Below are 17,534 nucleotides of genomic sequence, written 5' to 3' on the forward strand. Positions count from 1 at the left end.
AATAAACGGCACTGTCTGAGTTTTGTGTGGGATCGGGAGGCCCCGTTGTGCCGCCCCGGCCTCCGCGCTCTCCGTGCTGCTGCGGCCTCCGCGCTCTCCAGAACAGGTGCGTTCGGCAGGTCCTGCTGCTCTTTGTAAACTTGGCCCCTTCTGTATCCACGTAGCCGTTACTGTGTCTATAAATCTTGTGCAGACTGTTCTTCAATATCTGCCTCATGCCAAGAAATATTTGTGGAAATGAAAGATGACAGTTCTTGGCAGGTTTGACTGTCAGGCTTCTGCCTGTATCCAACCGCCTCCCCCGGCTCCCCCGCCAACCCCATGGTTTAATCAGCAAGGTAGCAGTACCGCACGTCCCCAGCGAGGACAGAGCGGGGATCAGGGGTACCAGCACGGGGCCATGAGGGCAGGCCTGGTTTCTCAGCCTGTGGCCATCAGGCTGCTTCTGGTCTCAGAAGCAGAAAACCCAGCAGAGGGGGCTTCAACCATAAGGATGTTTCCACCACGTGCCGAGACTAATGCGGCAGCTGGGCGCGTCGCTAAGGATGCCCAGGTTCCTTCCGCCTCCCCCACCGCCCTGCCCCCGGCCTCACGGGCAGCTTCTGTCCTCGCACTTGAATCCTTGGGGTCCCCGCAGGGCTGTCACCGTGCAGGGCAGTGCAGCTGACACGGGAGCCTTCCACAGGCAGGATGAGAAGCAGCCTGTCCTCTGTTCTTCCTTAAAGGGGAGGAGAACTTTCCAAACTTCTCCTGTGCTCCCTGCCCACCGCTTCTCAGTGCCTTGGCCGGGAGTGTGAGGTGACCATGACCGGCCGGTCAGGATGCACCCAGCTGATGAGGCCCCTCCCCACAGGGGGCGCGGCGCCGGGAAGCGTGAGCAGGGCCCCTCCCCACAGGGGGCGTGGCGCCGGGAAGCGTGAGCAGGATTGGGGTTCTGGTTCCAGCGCCTGGCACACCCACCCATGGGCCACGCGACCTCGCTGAGTCTCACCTGTGGAAGCAGTGCAGCCGGGAGACAGGTGATCAAGGCAAGTGGGCCGAGCGTGTAGCTCGGAGCCGGACCACAGCAGGCTGTCAGGGACCCTGGCTGTTTTGCTGATTTTAGTAATCTTAATACCTTTTACCACTCCAGGCCTCTGAATAGAAACGGTGAGCCCTTCTGCAAGTGACCTTACAGCCAGGGGCACTGCCGAGGCTGGGCCTTCGTGGGTGGTGGGAGGGGGAGGGGGGTGGTGGGAGAGGGAGGCCAGGTGACCCGGGGGTGGACCCAGCTTGCTACAGAGAAGCAGGATGGTGCCTTGCCAACTCCGCCTGGCCTGGAGGAATCTCCCCTCCCTGAGAGGGGCTTGTATTTTACAAAATGTAAGGAGAACTGGCCAAGGCTAAATCAATAGTGCTTGTTGCCTGTTGAGGAGAGGCGGGGAGTGCTGCAGTACTACTAACAGGGACATTGCCCAGGAATCAGGCATGGATGGGAATGACCGCTGTAGCAGGGTTCGCCCCAGAAACAGAGCCAAGGGGGTGTCTCCCTCTGTATGCACACATGTATACTGGGGTGGGGCGGGGGGAGAAAGAAAGATTCATTGCAAGGAATTGGCTCATAAGATTATGGAGGCGGAATGAACACAAGATCTACCAGCTGGAGACCCAGGAGAGCCGACGGCATTAGTTCCAGTCTGGATCTGAAGGCAGGAGACCGACATCCCAGCCCAAGCCCGGCAGGCAGAGGACGAAATCTCCCTGCTCAGTTCAGCCTTTTGTCTAGTCAACCCTCTGGACGAGGCTGCCCACATTGCCGGGGGCGGGAGGGGGGCATTCTGCGTTACTCAGTCTGCTAAGCCGAATGTTCATCTCCCCCAGAAACGCCCTCACAGACACACCCAGAATAATGTTTAACCAACTGTCAGGACACCCACGACCCAGGCGCGTTGACCTGAAATAACCATCCCAAGTGCTTCCACCCGAATGTGGAAGTTGTGGGTCTGGGGGTCAGGGTGGTGCCTTAGGGAGTCTTAGGCGATGAGGAAACCGGCCCAGGGAAGGGCAGGGATGACCCACAGGCCCGTCACTCACTCCGGGGATTTGGCTAGCAACCGGCCATGTCCCTCAGGTCCCAGCAACTCAGTGGCAGAATCAGAACTAGTCAGATGATCCTACCCCCCAGACAGTGCCCCTTTCAGCGCGCGCGCGCGCGCGTGCATGTGTGTGTGTGTGTGTGTGTGTGTAGAGGGGCAGGTGGTGTGGTCTCTGCAGACAGGGCTTGGTGGGACTCAGGCGTCTAGTTTGGGGTGTGTGTCTGCCCTACAAGGCAGTGTCACAGACGCACACCCAGGCACCACCCGTGCAGAGACTCGGCACCAGACTGCCGGCGCGTCTGGCCTGGGCCTGTATCAGCAGGTGAGTGGCTTCTGGGGACGTGTGCGAGGCTGTGTTGGGTGGCAGCCCTGCAGCTCCTTCCAGGTGGGTGGGAGCGGGACCTGAGCCCCTGGCCCTGGCTCTAAGCTGGCCCAGTCGGCTTTCACAGCAGGGCACCCACCCTACTCCTGTCCCCAGCTTGGGCTGAAACGGCCTCCATGAACTTCATGCACGCCCACACACCTGCCTTTCCCAAGACGCCATGCAAACGTCCCTTCCTCCAGAAAGCCGTCCCCACCCTCCCCAGATACTCCCCACGGCCCCCGTGCTCCCCTCGCCCACAGCGTTGCTTCCCTTGTACTGACCTCATAATTCACTTCCTTCTGGTCGCCTTCCCCCTTCCCCTACCCAGAGCCGGTACAGGCCAGGCTTAGAATTAGGGAGTTCCCTGGTGGCCTAGTGGTTAGGATTCCAGGCTTTCACCGCCACGGCCCGGGTTCGATCCCTGGTCGGGGAACTGAGAATCCCGCAAGCCACGTGGCATGGCCAAAAACAAGAGGGGGGAAAAAATTAGAGGCTCAGAATGAGTGAGTGAACAAACGAAGCGTGGGGTCCACCCCACAGCCTGGAACTGCACCCAGTGGGCCTCAGACACAGAGGCAGGGGTACAAGTCTCAGCCTGGCCACTGACAAGCCACGTGACCCTGGGCACATAAGGCAGGGGCCCAGAGAACCAAGGGTGCTGACCTTGATCTCGCAATCTAAAATTCAGTTTTAGATTTCAATCTAAAATTGAAAATATTGAATTCTTAATATAATGTATGCTTAGCTTTTGGCATGATACTGTTGTGATAGGGCTTTCTTAAGGCCTCATTTTTCTGATAGCTTTTATGTTGCTTTTAAACTTTCTCTAAGAGTTACATATATTCTTTACAGAAAATACAGAGTAACAAGAGAACAATTACCTATAAATTTAATACCCAGACATAAGCACTGTTCATTTTGGTGTATATATTCTCAGTCTTTTTATTTTTTTCTATAAATATATTTGTACACTTAGGGATTACAAAAATAGAATTGTAGTATACTTGCTATTTCATATTCCTGCTTTTTTCACTTAATGAGGTATCATGTAGTGTTCCATCATATTGATGTCCCATAGTTTAATCAATTCTTTGCAATTAGATTTAGACAGTTTGCTTTTCCCTGTCACAAACAATGTGAATACGTTTTATATACATCTCTGTGTCCATCGGGATTACTTCTGTAGAATAAGGTACTACAAGTGGAATGACTAAGTGTGACATAAAGAGGGACAGGCTGCAGAGCCTTGGGGGAGGGCAAGGATGCCCGTGGGCCAGGATCTGCCCCCCTGCCCCTCCAGCTCGGAGCGAGGGCTGCAGATGGTTCCTGGCTCCTCCAGAAGGGGGCGCCAGAGCCGGGGCTGGCACCAGGCGCCCAGGGTGGGGAGGCCCCGCTGTGGGAAGAGTATGGCCCCGGGCCAGGCGAAGATGGGGAGGGGTAACACCAGCAGCCTTGGGCGCCCGGGGACCGATGTGTGGGGATAAGCAGGACCTGGACTTAGGCCTCAAGGGCTGGTCAGCGGGTGGACTGTGAGGGCAGTGCCCCCTGCTTCCCACGCCACCCACGCTTCAGCGGGGGATGGGGGGCGGGTGAGCCTGGCCGCAGGGCCCGGGCGGGGCACGGGCACGAGCGGTGTGTCCAGGGGGCGCCTGAGGGGTGGCCGGCCAGGTCACCAAATGTGGTGTGGGTACTTCAGGAGCCCAGGCTGGGGGCATCACCCACTCCGGACAGGCAGGGGGCAGGGAATGCAGGCCGTGGGGACCCCCCCAGCTGTTCCCTGCGTGTGAGGCAGGGGGTGAGGGCTGGGCTGGGGGAGTCTTCGTCTGTGGGGCTCCGCAAGATTTTCGGGGGGAGCAGCCTGGTCCAGGGCGAGCTGTCTGGAGCCTCAAAGCCTAGCTGCCCAGGTGTGGCTGCCCTTGGACTCCCCGAGCCAGGCCACGCTCCAGTCCCCACAGCCCTCCTGTCAGGCCTCTGCCACCGTTTGCTGAGGGACTGAAGGACCTGCCCACTTGGTCGCAGCTCCAGATGGGCCGAGGAGTCTCAAGCACGAGGTGCTGCTGCCCCCTGGTGGCCGTATCCGGGAGGGCCGTCCGGGCCTGGGAGCGCGGATCCCCCAGCCTGGTTTCGGAGCCTCTCCGGCCAGCTTCATATAGGAGCTTTCTGCCTCTGTCCCATTTGACAGCCTAAAGCCCGGGGGAGCACCTGATTTCCCGTGGGCCACACAGCACACAGAAGCCGAGGCCGGGCTCCTGGTACCCGGGACTCGGAAGCCTGGTTGATAGGGTTGCCACATAAAATACAGCCTGACCAGCTGGCAGGTAGAGTAACCTGACAAACAAGGATGGAGTCTGCACAGAGATGCAAGGTGACCATCACAGGGGTCACCGTGGGCCGTGGGGAACACAGGGCTACAGAAGACAGGCCGAGTGAGGCCTGCGTGGGCCAGTGGGCCGCCTGCGAGGCAGCACGAAGGCTGGTCAGCCAGGAGGCTAGAGAGGGCTGTGGAAGGCGTGGACAGTGGCGCCCTGGGTGCGGACGGGTCCAGGTGCAGGCTCAGGCTCTGACCCCGTCCCGGGGGGACTGCGCCCTGTCAGGGCAGACGGCCCCGCCCCGGCGGGGACGGGGCTGCGGGGCAGAGGTGTGTGTGGGGGGGGGAGGGCGGGTGAGTACTCGGCCCCGAAGACTCGGCCGCTTCTTCCGGCAGCCTCAGGAGCTGGGTGGGTGCGAGCCAGCCCTGCAGGGCGGCCCTGGCCAACGCCGCCCTGTCCCCGGCCCAGCCCGCGGGCCCTGGTTCAGCCGCTCGTGCGCGTGGGAGTTACACGACTGAAGACTTTTTCTCTGGGCCTCTCCTTCCTCACCCAGGTGGCATATTCATTTGATTCCTTTAAGATCAGCAATAGACACGTGTAAAAGTGCGTATGAAGTCAGTCTCCACTCCCCTCAGGCCTCCATCCTCCTGCTGCGTTTCTTGTCAGTCCTTTCAGAAGTTTCCACGCGTGTGCAGGTACACGCGTGCACACCAAGCCTGGCTTGCCTTTTACACACGGGATAGCTCATTGCACGTTGCTCCTCTGCCCCTCTTTCTCCAGCTTGGAGATCGTCCCCCACCAGCTCCTGCAGGGCTCTGCGTCTTGAAGCAGCCGTGTGTCCCAGTGATCTCATCAGCCAGCACCCTCTTCACGAGCATACGGTTGTTTCTAATACATGCTGTACAGACACTGTCACAATGAAAAGCCTTAAGCCGACTTATCAGAAAATTCTTACAAGTAGACTTGTCGGGGCAAAGATAACGTGGATTATTTCTGATATCGCCAAATTCCCTCCAGAGATTCCTCTTATTCTCAGGTTTCCATCTGCCTTGGGCGAGCCAGCCTGCCTACCCAGCAAGCCAGTGCACTCTTCTACCTTCGTCAAACTGACAGGTGATAGATCCTCAGTTTTAATATGCACTTGCGTTTTAAAGTTTGTTCAAGTTCAAAGTTTTTTCTTTTCTGTGAACCTAAGTGGCTTGCCCACTTTCTGTTGAATTCTTTTTTTTACAGATTTATTGGAGCTCTTTGAACAGGAAAGAAATTGGTCCCTTCCACGTGGCCTCTCCCGTCGTGGAGCACAGGCTCCGGACGCACAGGGTCAGTGGCCATGGCTCACGGGCCCAGCCGCTCCGCAGCATGTGGGATCTTCCTGGACAGGGGCACGAGCCCGTGTCCCCTGCATCGGCAGGCGGACTCTCAACCACTGTGCCACCAGGGAAGCCCCTGCCCCTTGCATTTTTGACTTCAAATGTTTTCTTCTAATACATTTGTGGCCTAACCTGTCACAATGAAAACTTTCATCTGGGATTTACTGTGGTGTAAGGAGCATCAGTGACATCTTACTTTGCCCAGGTGGTTACCCACTGCCCCACACTCCGTCCCCAGTCCTGGGGCGGACCCGGCAATCTGCATTTTCAGACGCTCCCCAAGTGATTCAAATGCAGGGGCTTGGAAACCACTTCCTTTACCTTGAACCAGTAGCCCCTCCCATGCGGGCCTGCGTGGAGACTCCAACACCCTCAGGAGGAAGAGTCACCCACAGCCTTGGTGGAGGCCAGAGCTATATTCACTTCAAATCAAGGTCTAGAAATGTCATTTCTATGAATGACCAGACAGTACCATCTGTAATGGACATACTAAGTGCACACTGCAAGCTAGAACTTGAGGGTCCTGGAGGACAGTGTTGACCGACACACACCCAGCCGTCTGAGATCTCCATCCTTTTGCCAAACTCGCCCACACCCAGGTGTAGGGGCCACGGGAGGTCATTTGGCCCAGCCCAGGCCGTGTCACCATACAGGCTCCCAGGGCTCACAAGTTGCTTCACCAAGCTGCCATGAGCCAGGTTCAGAGGTTGTTGTATGGGCGCCATGGGACTACCTGGGGCTACTTCTGTCCCCACCAGCACTGGCCAGTTGGCTGGACTGCACTTTTACCTAACAGGCTGCGAGCAGAGCAGTTCCCAAGCCCTCAGTACTGCATACTTTTTGAGTGGAAAACCTCTCCTCTTTTCAATCCAAGCTCAGTGCTGTCACTAGGGCATCTTGTTACTCCTCACTTCTGAAGGTAGAAAATCTAATTTCTCAAAGTCTTAGGCATGGCATCTAGCTTGCATTTCTTGGCACTTAATCCATACAGAACACCAATTCCTTTATTTTGAACATTAGCAGCGGGCAGACTGAGGACCCAGAAAAGGATGTGCTCACAGGAAGTCGGACAGACAGTCCACTTGTGTTCTTTCCTCTATTCTGCCCAGACTCCAGTCAGACCTATTTTCTCTGTGGCTCCTAAGAAGTCTTATTCAGGGGTCTGGCTAACCAGCCGAGAGGTGACGTCAGCGATCACAGCAACGTGCTCTGTCCAGGTGGAACTCAGGTCTCGGGGGAAGGTGGCTTTTTAGAAACGCAAGTCACTCCCCTCAACTCCTTGGTAAAGGTACCAAGAGCATCAGCAGAAGCACTTAATGCAGTCCCTGAGATGCAAGAAGCTGCAGCATTCCCACCTGTGCCACGTGCTGTCTCCCCGTGTCCCTCTAACGAAGCTGGTGAGACACTCAGTGCCGTCTGCAGTGTCTGGTACAGACCAGTGGCTGTTACTAAGGTGACACCTGGCTTTTACGTGGCCTTCCTTTCCTCCCTCCTCCCTGTGCTACAGCAGGAATTCACAATTCCCATTTTGGAAATTTAGTATGGGAGCCTGCCAACCTCCTCTGAGGACTGGGGGTACAAGTTGAGTAAGAGAATATAAAAGGCCAAGGTCGGAAGGTAAAGCTCTACAACACGTGCAACAACTACCAAAAGCTGTGCTACATTCCCAACTAGTTGTAACTATGCAACTAGTGAAGTCAAGACGGGGAGGGCCTGTGTCTAGCCTCTGGAGGCAGGGTGCAGGGGGCCTGGGCACTGGCCCTGCTCGCCGCAGGCCGGCTAGTTAACAAGGGGCCCTGGGCACTCCAGGCTCACAGTCGCATCCAGGGTGGACTGAGCCGTTAACAGCAGAGACTGCTCACTGTCTCGCCCCTCCTTTTCCTTCCACCTCACATGGGGCTAGACCCACTCACTATTCTGGGAATCCAAAGCAAACTTCCGACAGGACTTGTGGACTTGAAATAAAAATGTCAGACAGGAAAAAGGCATTCCGTGGATCTTCAAAATATTGAAAACCTGTCAACTCCTCAGTCCTCTGGGGCAAGTTTCTCAGCCTATGGGAGAAGCATCAATTTCCCACCTGTAAACCACACGCAAGGTGAGCCATCTGGAATGGACACGCCGTAGACATTTCCCAGTGCCTATACTTTACTTCAAACAGGTCACAGCACTGAGCTTCTGGCCCTTTCTGCCAATGCACAAGCTACAAACGCTTGCTCAGCAGCTGAGGGGCACGCTTTAGTAGCATGTTTGAAAAGTGAATAAAAATCCATATAAAACAAATATTCAAATAGTTTCCATAGGAACACAGATAAGTGTGACCCCATCGCCTAGTCTTCCACGTTGCTGCATCTGTGCCAACCCTATTCACATAGACATCTCAAAACTAGCAGTAATTAAGTTAAGTGGTCCCCCCCAAACCCTTAAATCAAGCTAAACGCGCAGTTAACAGCTACAAGAATGGTATCTACACATTAATACGAGCTGAAGCGCAGGCTGCTGGGTGCCGTTTCATTCCACTCTCCCAAGCACAGGACACAGGCAGGGTGCCGATGTCCTGCTCCTCTACGCCAGGGGGGAAGTCGTGGTTCTGGATTTGCTGCATCAGTTGCCTGAAAGAGACAGAGTGGCACGCTCAGAAACCCTGAGTCACCCCTCACTGAGCAATTCCACACCGAGAAACTGAGAATAACTTATTCATGAGCCTATTTATGTCCTTGGTTACTATGTCGTCAGGAAGCAATTCAACGTAGCTCTACGGCAAGCATTTCTTCAGAACCATCTTTATGGTAACGAGGAAAGCACAAGTCACAGACACTAATTAAAATATTCTAGCTGCAGAGAAATATCCTGATCAATCTTTTCTAAAATGATTATGCCTTAAAAATCTGAAAATACAGATCACTATTATTGAAGGGATTTTCCTTCCATTGTATTTTCCAAAATTTCTAAAGCATACATTAATATGGAGAGAAAAACAATTTAAAAAAATGTTACTGGGGCTTCCCTGGTGGCTCAGTGGTTGAGAGTCCGCCTGCCGATGCAGGGGACACGGGTTCGTGCCCCGGTCCGGGAAGATCCCACATGCCGCGGAGCGGCTGAGCCCGTGAGCCATGGCCGCTGAGCCTGCGCGTCCGGAGCCTGTGCTCCGCAACGGGAGAGGCCACAACAGTGAGAGGCCCGTGTACCGCAAAAAAAAAAAAAAAAGTTACTATTTAACCCTAAGTAAAGCAATTTCTTATTCGACAAGAGCAAGCATAACAAATCCTGGAAGGTTTTATTTTCTTACAGGAAACATAAACACACACACTGTTGTCACTAACCATGTTGGCCCTGACATCACATAGTAGATGGTTGGTCTCTGGAATCCATTGAAAGTAGAAGCAGCAGCGACAGTGTAAGCACCCATGTTTTCAAAGAGCATCCAATCGCCCACATGCATCTCGGGCAAGTTACAGCGCTCAACAATGCGATCCAGGCCATCACAGGTCGGTCCCCAGATGCTGGACGAATAATACTTCTCATCTGGTTTGGGTCTCTACATTTGAGAGAGAGAAAAACACGCCTGCTTACACTTGTTCCGACCAATCCTCTTAACTGCTGTCTACAGCGTGTTCACAAGGTACCTTCTGCAGAAGAGGCTTCACGTGTGCGTGATCGTAGAGGATGCAGTTGAAAGATCCATACACTCCATCGTTCACGTAATACATAAACGTTTGTTCACTTGACTCATCTTCATCTAGAAAAGCACAATTAGTCTCAATTACCACTTCATGTACCAACTTTGTTGTACACGCGATGAATCATCCTTTGTACGTACCATCAGAGCCTGTCTGTTCCTTTAATACGCGTTTTTTGGCAATGATATTAACTGCTAGTGTGAAAGCTGATGCAACATAGTATCTGCCTGGCTCAGCTATGATCCTAACTCCAGAGTCCGATGGAAAATACTTGTCCAACGCCGGGTTGATTACACTGGTAATCTACCAGAGTGAGATAGAAAAGAGCAGTTAGTCATCAAGGGGAACTCACACGGACCAGTACCTTGTGACGTGACACATCAAAAGCACTGAGAGCAGTCATCAGCAGAGAGGTTTACCCTCAAACAACAGCAAAAGATAAACATTTCCCTGAAAACCAGCCTGTACATCCCTGTGGTTTCATTTTGATTCCCCTCCAGACACCCTTTCTACTCTAAGATGTTATGGATATGATTTTATTAAACAATGATACAAATTTATTACCACTTACAAAGTGCCTAAATGTTTTTATCTAGCAAATACATGCCAACAGAACAAAACTTTCTATTCTGCCTATGCACATAATTTTAACAAAAAAGAATACGGATTTATTTTATAAATGAGTAGCATATAATGGCCTAACTTCTTCTAGTTCCGTGACCAGGGATTGAACCCGGGCCCCCTGCATTGGGAGCTCGGAGTCTTAGCCACTGCGCCACCAGGGAAGTCCCTTAAGTACCATTTTAAATAGCACAGAAGTCATTCAAATTACCACACCAAGACATTTATTTTCACGTTTGTATAGTCCCTTTCCTATCTGTTAAAACTAGTTAAGTTTTGAAATATTCCAAAAAAGAACTTGCTAAGAGCTACAGATTATAGTTTTATTATAAATTACCTCTTCAAATTTAAGCTTTACATCCTCAGATCCGGGAAAGCCACCACCGATATCAAGCAGATACATGTTGAAACCAACCTCAGCCTGGAGTCAAGAAAGTGAATTCAATCAAATTAGGTCAACCAAGTAGCCAGATTCCTAACACGGCGTGACAAATGCACGCAGCAGATGGGGTTAAATGTCTGTAATATGAGATGACCTCTACAAAAGGTCAGTTCTGGAATCGGGACTAGTTATTACTGTCATCCTTGCCCCCCCTCCTCCCACTTGGGGTTCACATATACTCACTCCCATGTCAAAGACACAGCGGGCATCAGAGATGGCCTGCACGAAGGTCTCCGGATCAGTACAACCACTTCCCACATGGAAGCTGGGGCAAAAAAAGTAGAATATGCTATTTCTTACTATTTCTGGAAATAACTATTCACAGTGGGAGAAAACCTATAAAACTTGCATTGTCTAATCTTAATCTCTACCTCTGCCATCACCAAGATCTCACCTGACACCAATGACATCAATATCCAGCTCTTTCGCCCGTTCCAAAAGAAGCCTGCTGGTTTTGAGTGTGGCACCAAATTTGACACTGAGGCGACAGACTGCTTTGGAATCATCAGTGGCAATCCGCAAAACCAACCTAGAGGCAAGAAAAGTGTATCAAGTTTCCCGTAACAGAAGATCATCTACAGCCATGGTTAAGACAGAGACTCCTGGGCTCTGATACCCTGTGGTTTAAGTCTAATTTGGTTTTATTAATCAAGAGGCTTTAAGGTTTTTTCTACTTTGTCTCTGACCCAGTACACAGATAATTTACTAAAGTATGGAAATCTAACAACTGGAAATTTGAGTTTGTCTGCCATTATCATACAGATGCCACATCTGACCCTGCCCTCAAATGGAGGAGTAACTTACTTGGCCTTTGGATGTGCCCTGGCAACTTTCATCAACTCAACTTCACTATCAAAAGTCATCATCTGGACTCCATTATTGGCAGCGTATTTAATCTGAGACACTTGTTTACAAGGATTTGCATAGATAATCCTCTCTGGAGGCACCCCGAGACTCTGCACCAACTGGATTTCAGTCTGAAAAAGAAGAGGTGTTACAATACATGTAGCTAATACATGGAAGAAACAGAAAAACGCGGGAAGTTGTCACCACCCCCACTCAATTCATTAGCATCTCCTGCCCAAGCAACGCAGTTTTGATCTGCCCTGCGGGAACGCCGAGGCCATGACAATCCTGTGAGTTCTGCGGCTTTTGCTCACCTTGCTGGCACAGTCAAATCCTGTCCCTATGGCAGCTAGGGTCTTCACTATGGTTCTGCTATCATTGCATTTGACTGCATAAAAGGGGGTGACCCGAGGAAGAGCTTTAAACCATCTCAGATGTTTCTTCAGGATGTCTCCCAGGTCCGCAACATAGAAGGCATCCTTATCGTCCTGCAGTGACAGTGGTTACAGGAAACCCATCAGCGGCCTAACAATGTGTCCAACACGCAGGCTTCCCTTCCCTTGCCCGTCATTCTCATGAATCCTACTCTATTTAGTCAATTCCTGGCATGAATATCATTTTTATTGCACGATCCGTAGCCAATTAAATTCTAAATTCCCTAATAAGACATTTCCATTTCCGCAAGACCCCACTGAAGCTTCCCATCCAACCCAACATTCTCAAAGCTGCACTCCCAGCAAGGACTTAACATACACTTACAGAAGAAGAAACTTCATTAATTTTTTGGTCCAGAATGTCCTTGGCAGTAAAGCCTTCATCCAGGAAATGGCAGTCAAACTCTTCATTACTAAAGTTGTTCATGGTTCCTTGATATCTTTCTGAAACAACAAACTGCAGACAGGGCAGACGATTTACTCAGAAGTCTTAGCAATACTTAGTAACTCCTAATAAGATAAGCCTGCAACAACCATGAATACTTACAAGGGAAACTAAGAGATGAAATTTAAAGAAATTATGCCAGCTTTTCACAAAGGCAATTCTCTAGGAATTCCAAGTCCCACTGAAAGATGTGCGTGCCCTTGCTGCAGCAGTGAAAATGTCCTGACAAACGCACAATCTGCTGTCCACCTTCGGAACACATTAAATTGGAAGATCAGTTACTGGCAGCACACACAAGAAGCAGGACTACTCAAGCACCCTCCACAGACACCTCACTCACTGGGTTTGGGAATCCCATTATTCCTAGGTTTAGGTCACGTGACTCCATAAACCTCAATGGAATGAGGACACCACAGATACAACGCTAGAGTTTTTCACACTGAACTTCCATATATAGTACTGTCCACCTCAAAAAAAGCATTTCAAATATCCCTGCTAAGAACTGCTGAATGCAGGTTTCAGAAGCTTTCCTGCACTTAGTTCACTGATAGGGAAAAAGTTTCATGACAGTTAGCTTACTTTATTTCGGATCTGTTTCTCTTTAGAAGCTTAAAATAGCATGACAGCAATTTTTCAAAGTTGCTGTATAAACACCTTGCTATTTCCTAAGTCTCATACAGAACAACTTTTAGTGACTAACAGGCATCATTGCTCTCAACTTAACTGAGTGCTCTTAAGTTTCCTGAGAATTTTATGAGCTAATTTTCACGCTAGGCATGTGTTTTTTAAAACTGCAATCTTCAAATCAACATAATGTATTACAGTTGCTGTAGCGGATCAGAAATCAGTATTCTTAAACCAGCACTGCCTACTAAATCAGCAACTCTGGGAACCTCAACTGTCCTTACAGGCGCTCTAATACCTGCTTAGCTATGAAGGATCATCACCTGGGAATAAGTTTTGACTAACTATGAATAACAAAAATAAGCCAACAATAATTTATGAATAAGCAAAAATAAAGCTCATTTAACAATCAGAGCCACTGTCCTTGGCCTTCATGAAATGCGACACTGGTCGATGACAGTTGTCTTAAAATTACTGATTTTAACTTATTTAATTTCTGCCAGGGAGGGCTTCTTTTCCACTGTGCAACCCGCTTCAGTGCCTGCAGCCTACGGGCAGAGGCCAGGCAATGGTTCTGGGCCAGTTTGCTCTGGCATGGGACACTATGAGAGGCCCAGGGGGACGGGCCTGCCATAAATCCAAACCCATGCACGGCAGAACTTGCAAGGCTTGATCTAATGTGACTTGCTGGCATTGTCAACCACCTACGTTGCCTAAATCGCGCGTAGGGGAAGGGAAGAGACTAACTGCCGGCAAACCCATTCTGTCTATATAACAACATTTAAATATGCTCACCGGTGACAGATTGGGCTATTTAGAGTCTTGTTAAACATTTTTAAGGCAATGTTCAGGCTTAAGCTTAGGACGTTTTTGTTTCTCTGAAATACACCCCTACTAAGTATTTTGCTTTCTTGTATCTTTCAAAGCTTTATCTCAATAACTTTTTTTTTTTTCTTCGCGGCACGCGGGCCTCTCACTGTTGTGGCCTCTCCCGTTGCGGAGCACAGGCTCCGGACGCGCAGGCTCAGCGGCCATGGCTCACGCGCCCAACCGCTCCGCGGCACGTGGGATCTTCCCGGACCGGCACGAACCCGTGTCCCGTGCATCGGCAGGCGGACTCTCAACCACTGTGCCACCAGGGAAGCCCTATCTCAATAACTTTTGATATAGAAACATTTCACCCAAGAACACCTCTCGGTGTTCTTTCTGTATAGCTAAGTTACTTAAAATGACTCGGACTAGCGCAAGACAGCGCCTCTCTGCTATGAAATGCTTTACTGCAAACTGGGTAACGTTAGAAAAGACAGGTACTAATTCAAACAGCACTGAAAAATTTACAAGTGAACGAAATTACGCCCTATTTTAGGTTTGAATGAAGTCAACACATTCTTTGTTCTCCCTAGACATTTCTAAGAGGTTCTACTCCCCACTTTCCCCCATTATTTCGCATTTTCAAACACAGGTGGCCTTTTTGGGAAGATCTTGGGACTGGCTCCTATGCCGAAGCCTGAACTGGGATCTTAATATTATAGGTTTTCCTTGACTCACCGAGTCATTCAAAGATCCCGTAACAACTCTAAGCCACGGCCGGCTGACTATTACCAGTTGTTACTACGAGGTTATCTCATCTCAGCTCTAGCGACCCGAGTGGGTTTCTATACTGGGTCATTCGCTCTGTACACACAGCACAAATAAAAGCTAAAATGAAAAAGAAAAAAGTAAATTCCAGGGCAATACGGCGGAATGGCACGTCTCTTCCTTCTAGAAATGAGTGCGAGCGATGGGAGCCCGGAGACCTGCGCCGGCTCGCCTCCTACCTCTCCTGCACCTGCTACCGGACTGCCACATGGGTTTAAAAAAAAACACAGCAGTTGAAGGAACGACCGACCCTTTTCAACAGCTTCCGGCTCAGAAACCCTCACTGACGTGGTTCGGAGGAGGTGAACCCCGGGCCGTTCCAGCCCAGGCTGCCCTGAGCCGGGAGGGCGGCCGCCGTGCGCGCCGGGGGCCGGCTTCACCGGGGACGCCAGGGCCGGGGGCGCAGCGGCTCACCGAGGTCAGGGGCCGGCGGCCGGCTCTGCGACCACGTGTCCTCGCAGCTCCACGGCACGGGAGCTGCTCCGGCCTCAGGCCGGGCCCGGGCGCAGGGACACGTGGCCGTCACCCCCGCTCCCCCGGCCTTCCAACCGCCCGGACGCGCCCCTCTCACCTTAGAGCGCACGGGCGCCGCGGGCAGACCCCATGGAGACCAGACGCCGCCGCCGAGCGCGCAGGGCCGCCGGCCGCCCCGCCGCTGTCCCCGCCGCCCCCGTCAGCCGCCCGCCCGGCCGCCCGCCACCTCACTCCCTCCTGCGGAGAACCGCCGGCCCGAGGTGGTGCCGGAGCGCTGGCAGAGGGACAGCGGCGGCGGCGGAGGCTGAGGAAGACTGAGGGAACTGACAAAGCCCGACTCGCCGCAGCTCCGCTACTTATAGCGCCGCGCGTGTCGTCATGGAAACGCACCAGCTCAAACCAGCCGCGATCGGTTCCGTCCGGGCGTCCTCCCAGGGAGGGGGCGGGGCGCGGCGGCGGCCAACCCTGAGCCGGGCGGAGGGGCGGGGGGCGCGGGCGGTTCGACGTCAGCGCATCCGAGCGGCTCCCGCCCCTCCCGGGCCAGCTGCAGGCCCGCGCAGGCGCACACGCCGCGGGCCCTGGGCTCCAATAGCGCACCCTCAGGCGCCTGCGCCTGGCGCTCCGCCTGGGGCCAAGAGCCGCAGCCGAAGAATTGCGAAACCAGCCTCCGACCGCCGCCAAATTTCAGCTCCTGCGCCAAACAGCACTGTTCTTCCACCTGGCATTAAATGCCTCGTGCCCTCGGGCGGAGAAAGGAAATCGCGGGCGCGAGCGGGCCACGTGGACCCCACCTGGCACACTCTGGCTCCTTCTGCCCGGCGTCTCCATTCCTATGGGAGGGACCTGGAAGCGATTCTGTCGCAGTCCCATCCCACGAAGAAGGGGGCAGAGACGCAGAAGGGAGAAATGTCACCCGGCAAGTTAGCGGCACAGCTGGGGGCAGCTCCCGAGTCACTGCGCCTGTAAACCGTGTCTAACATATCCAGGTGTCTTCCAACTAGGTGGCAGACAGCGGTGGACAAGCGAAGATACACGTTACGCTTACTAAGCCAAAGACTTGTCTCAGGGCATTAGGGGAAGGGGTAGGAAGTAACAGGTCTGCAAGCCACCGAGCGATCCACTGCCCTTAGTTGTATTGGGTGGCACTCATCGAAGACTTCTTTAAGGGCAGCAGCGATTGGCACGCTTTGGGAGAGTTGAGTCCCAACACCACCAGTGTCTACTCAAGAAATACATATGGCAAAACCTGTCATCAATTGGGAGTCCCCAGGAGTGCAGCCAAGGCTCTGATGGAGAACTGGCCTTTCCAGGGTGCAGGCCACCCCCGCCCCCCACTGCCGGCCCCAGGGAGGGATTTGGGGCACTTTTTGCCCCTTGCATTTTTACCATTCCTTCCCTTGTAGACAAAATCCAACAGGTGATTATGTCCCAACCTAGGGTGTGACCGACCTGAGGGCTGCGGGTGGGAGTAAAAAAGTTTGAAACTAGCCCCAGGCAGGGACCCTGGAAGAGCTCAAGACTGTAGCCCACCTTGGCCCCAACTTGCTGTGTGATCTTGGGTAAGGTACCTCCCTTCTCTGGGCCTCAGAAGAAGGCTGGACTAGAAGACCCAAGGATCTTTACAGCTACAAAAACCTTCTTTGTGAGGAGTGAGTGCTTGTCTGATGAATGCAGGAATGAATGACTATCTAACTCTCCCTGGACCATGCATGGCTTCCACAGAATCAAGAAAAGGGAAGACAGCAGTAAACAGTAACGAGTCTTCATATGTGAAGGGATATGACAGGCAGAGCTCCCTTTTCTCTTGGCCACCCTGATCAACCTTATTTTTACATAGTCCTTGAGTAACCACTGGGTACCAGTGAGAGAGAGGGAGAGGGGAGTTATCCCCATCTCAGCAATTTTAATTCCTAGGAGGGAATGAGATTAATAATGAAATTAACAATCCCATCAGAGACCATTACAATCCCAGGCACTAAGTGGGACAGCTTTGGTTCCATGGTGAACACTGGTATTTATCCCCGCTCTGAGAAGAAACATTTTGTTCCAGTGACACGCAGATTTTTCCTCAAACTCCGGAAGTCTCCCATGTCCAGAGCTGGGGCCAAGAGGGGAGCATTGTCTGCACTGCCCAGCTCTCCGAGGCACATCAATCAACCAGTCCTTGCGTGGCAAACACTGTCCCCACTATTCGGCTTCCTCCCAGCAGAGG

General features: G+C 52.3%; 1 protein-coding gene across 2 annotated transcripts; it reads right to left on the reverse strand.

Moving 5' to 3' along the window:
- Positions 1–6,996: 6,996 nt before the first annotated feature.
- ODC1 (ornithine decarboxylase 1) lies at positions 6,997–15,437 on the reverse strand. 2 transcript variants are annotated; one of them, XM_082672158.1, is made up of 11 exons: positions 15,420–15,437; positions 12,467–12,598; positions 12,022–12,195; positions 11,666–11,838; positions 11,256–11,390; positions 11,045–11,126; positions 10,757–10,840; positions 9,939–10,101; positions 9,745–9,857; positions 9,442–9,656; positions 6,997–8,730 (listed from the first exon to the last, which is right to left on the reverse strand). In XM_082672158.1, the coding sequence occupies exons 2-11, from the start codon at positions 12,566–12,568 to the stop codon at positions 8,586–8,588; spliced, it is 1,386 nt and encodes a 461-aa protein (XP_082528284.1). In that variant the 5' UTR covers positions 12,569–12,598; positions 15,420–15,437; the 3' UTR covers positions 6,997–8,585. The 2 variants fall into 2 exon arrangements, with proteins under 2 accessions (XP_082528284.1, XP_082528283.1); XM_082672157.1 differs by lacking the exon at positions 15,420–15,437 and adding an exon at positions 12,689–12,943 and having other exon boundaries at positions 6,998–8,730.
- Between the last annotated feature and the right edge of the window lie 2,097 nt (positions 15,438–17,534).

Source organism: Grampus griseus (assembly GCF_964374135.1).
Source record: "Grampus griseus genome assembly, chromosome: 15".
NCBI classification, from domain to species: Eukaryota; Metazoa; Chordata; class Mammalia; order Artiodactyla; family Delphinidae; genus Grampus; species Grampus griseus.

Excerpts from the sequence above, each read along its gene's own strand:
- ODC1 (XM_082672158.1), bottom strand. The coding sequence starts at position 12,568 with ATGAACAACTTTAGTAATGAAGAGTTTGACTGCCATTTCCTGGATGAA. Across the intron at positions 9,657-9,744 it reads TGAAGCCTCTTCTGCAGAAG|AGACCCAAACCAGATGAGAA; the intron begins GTACCTTGTGAA and ends TCTCAAATGTAG. Across the intron at positions 8,731-9,441 it reads GTGATGTCAGGGCCAACATG|GCAACTGATGCAGCAAATCC; the intron begins GTTAGTGACAAC and ends TGTCTCTTTCAG.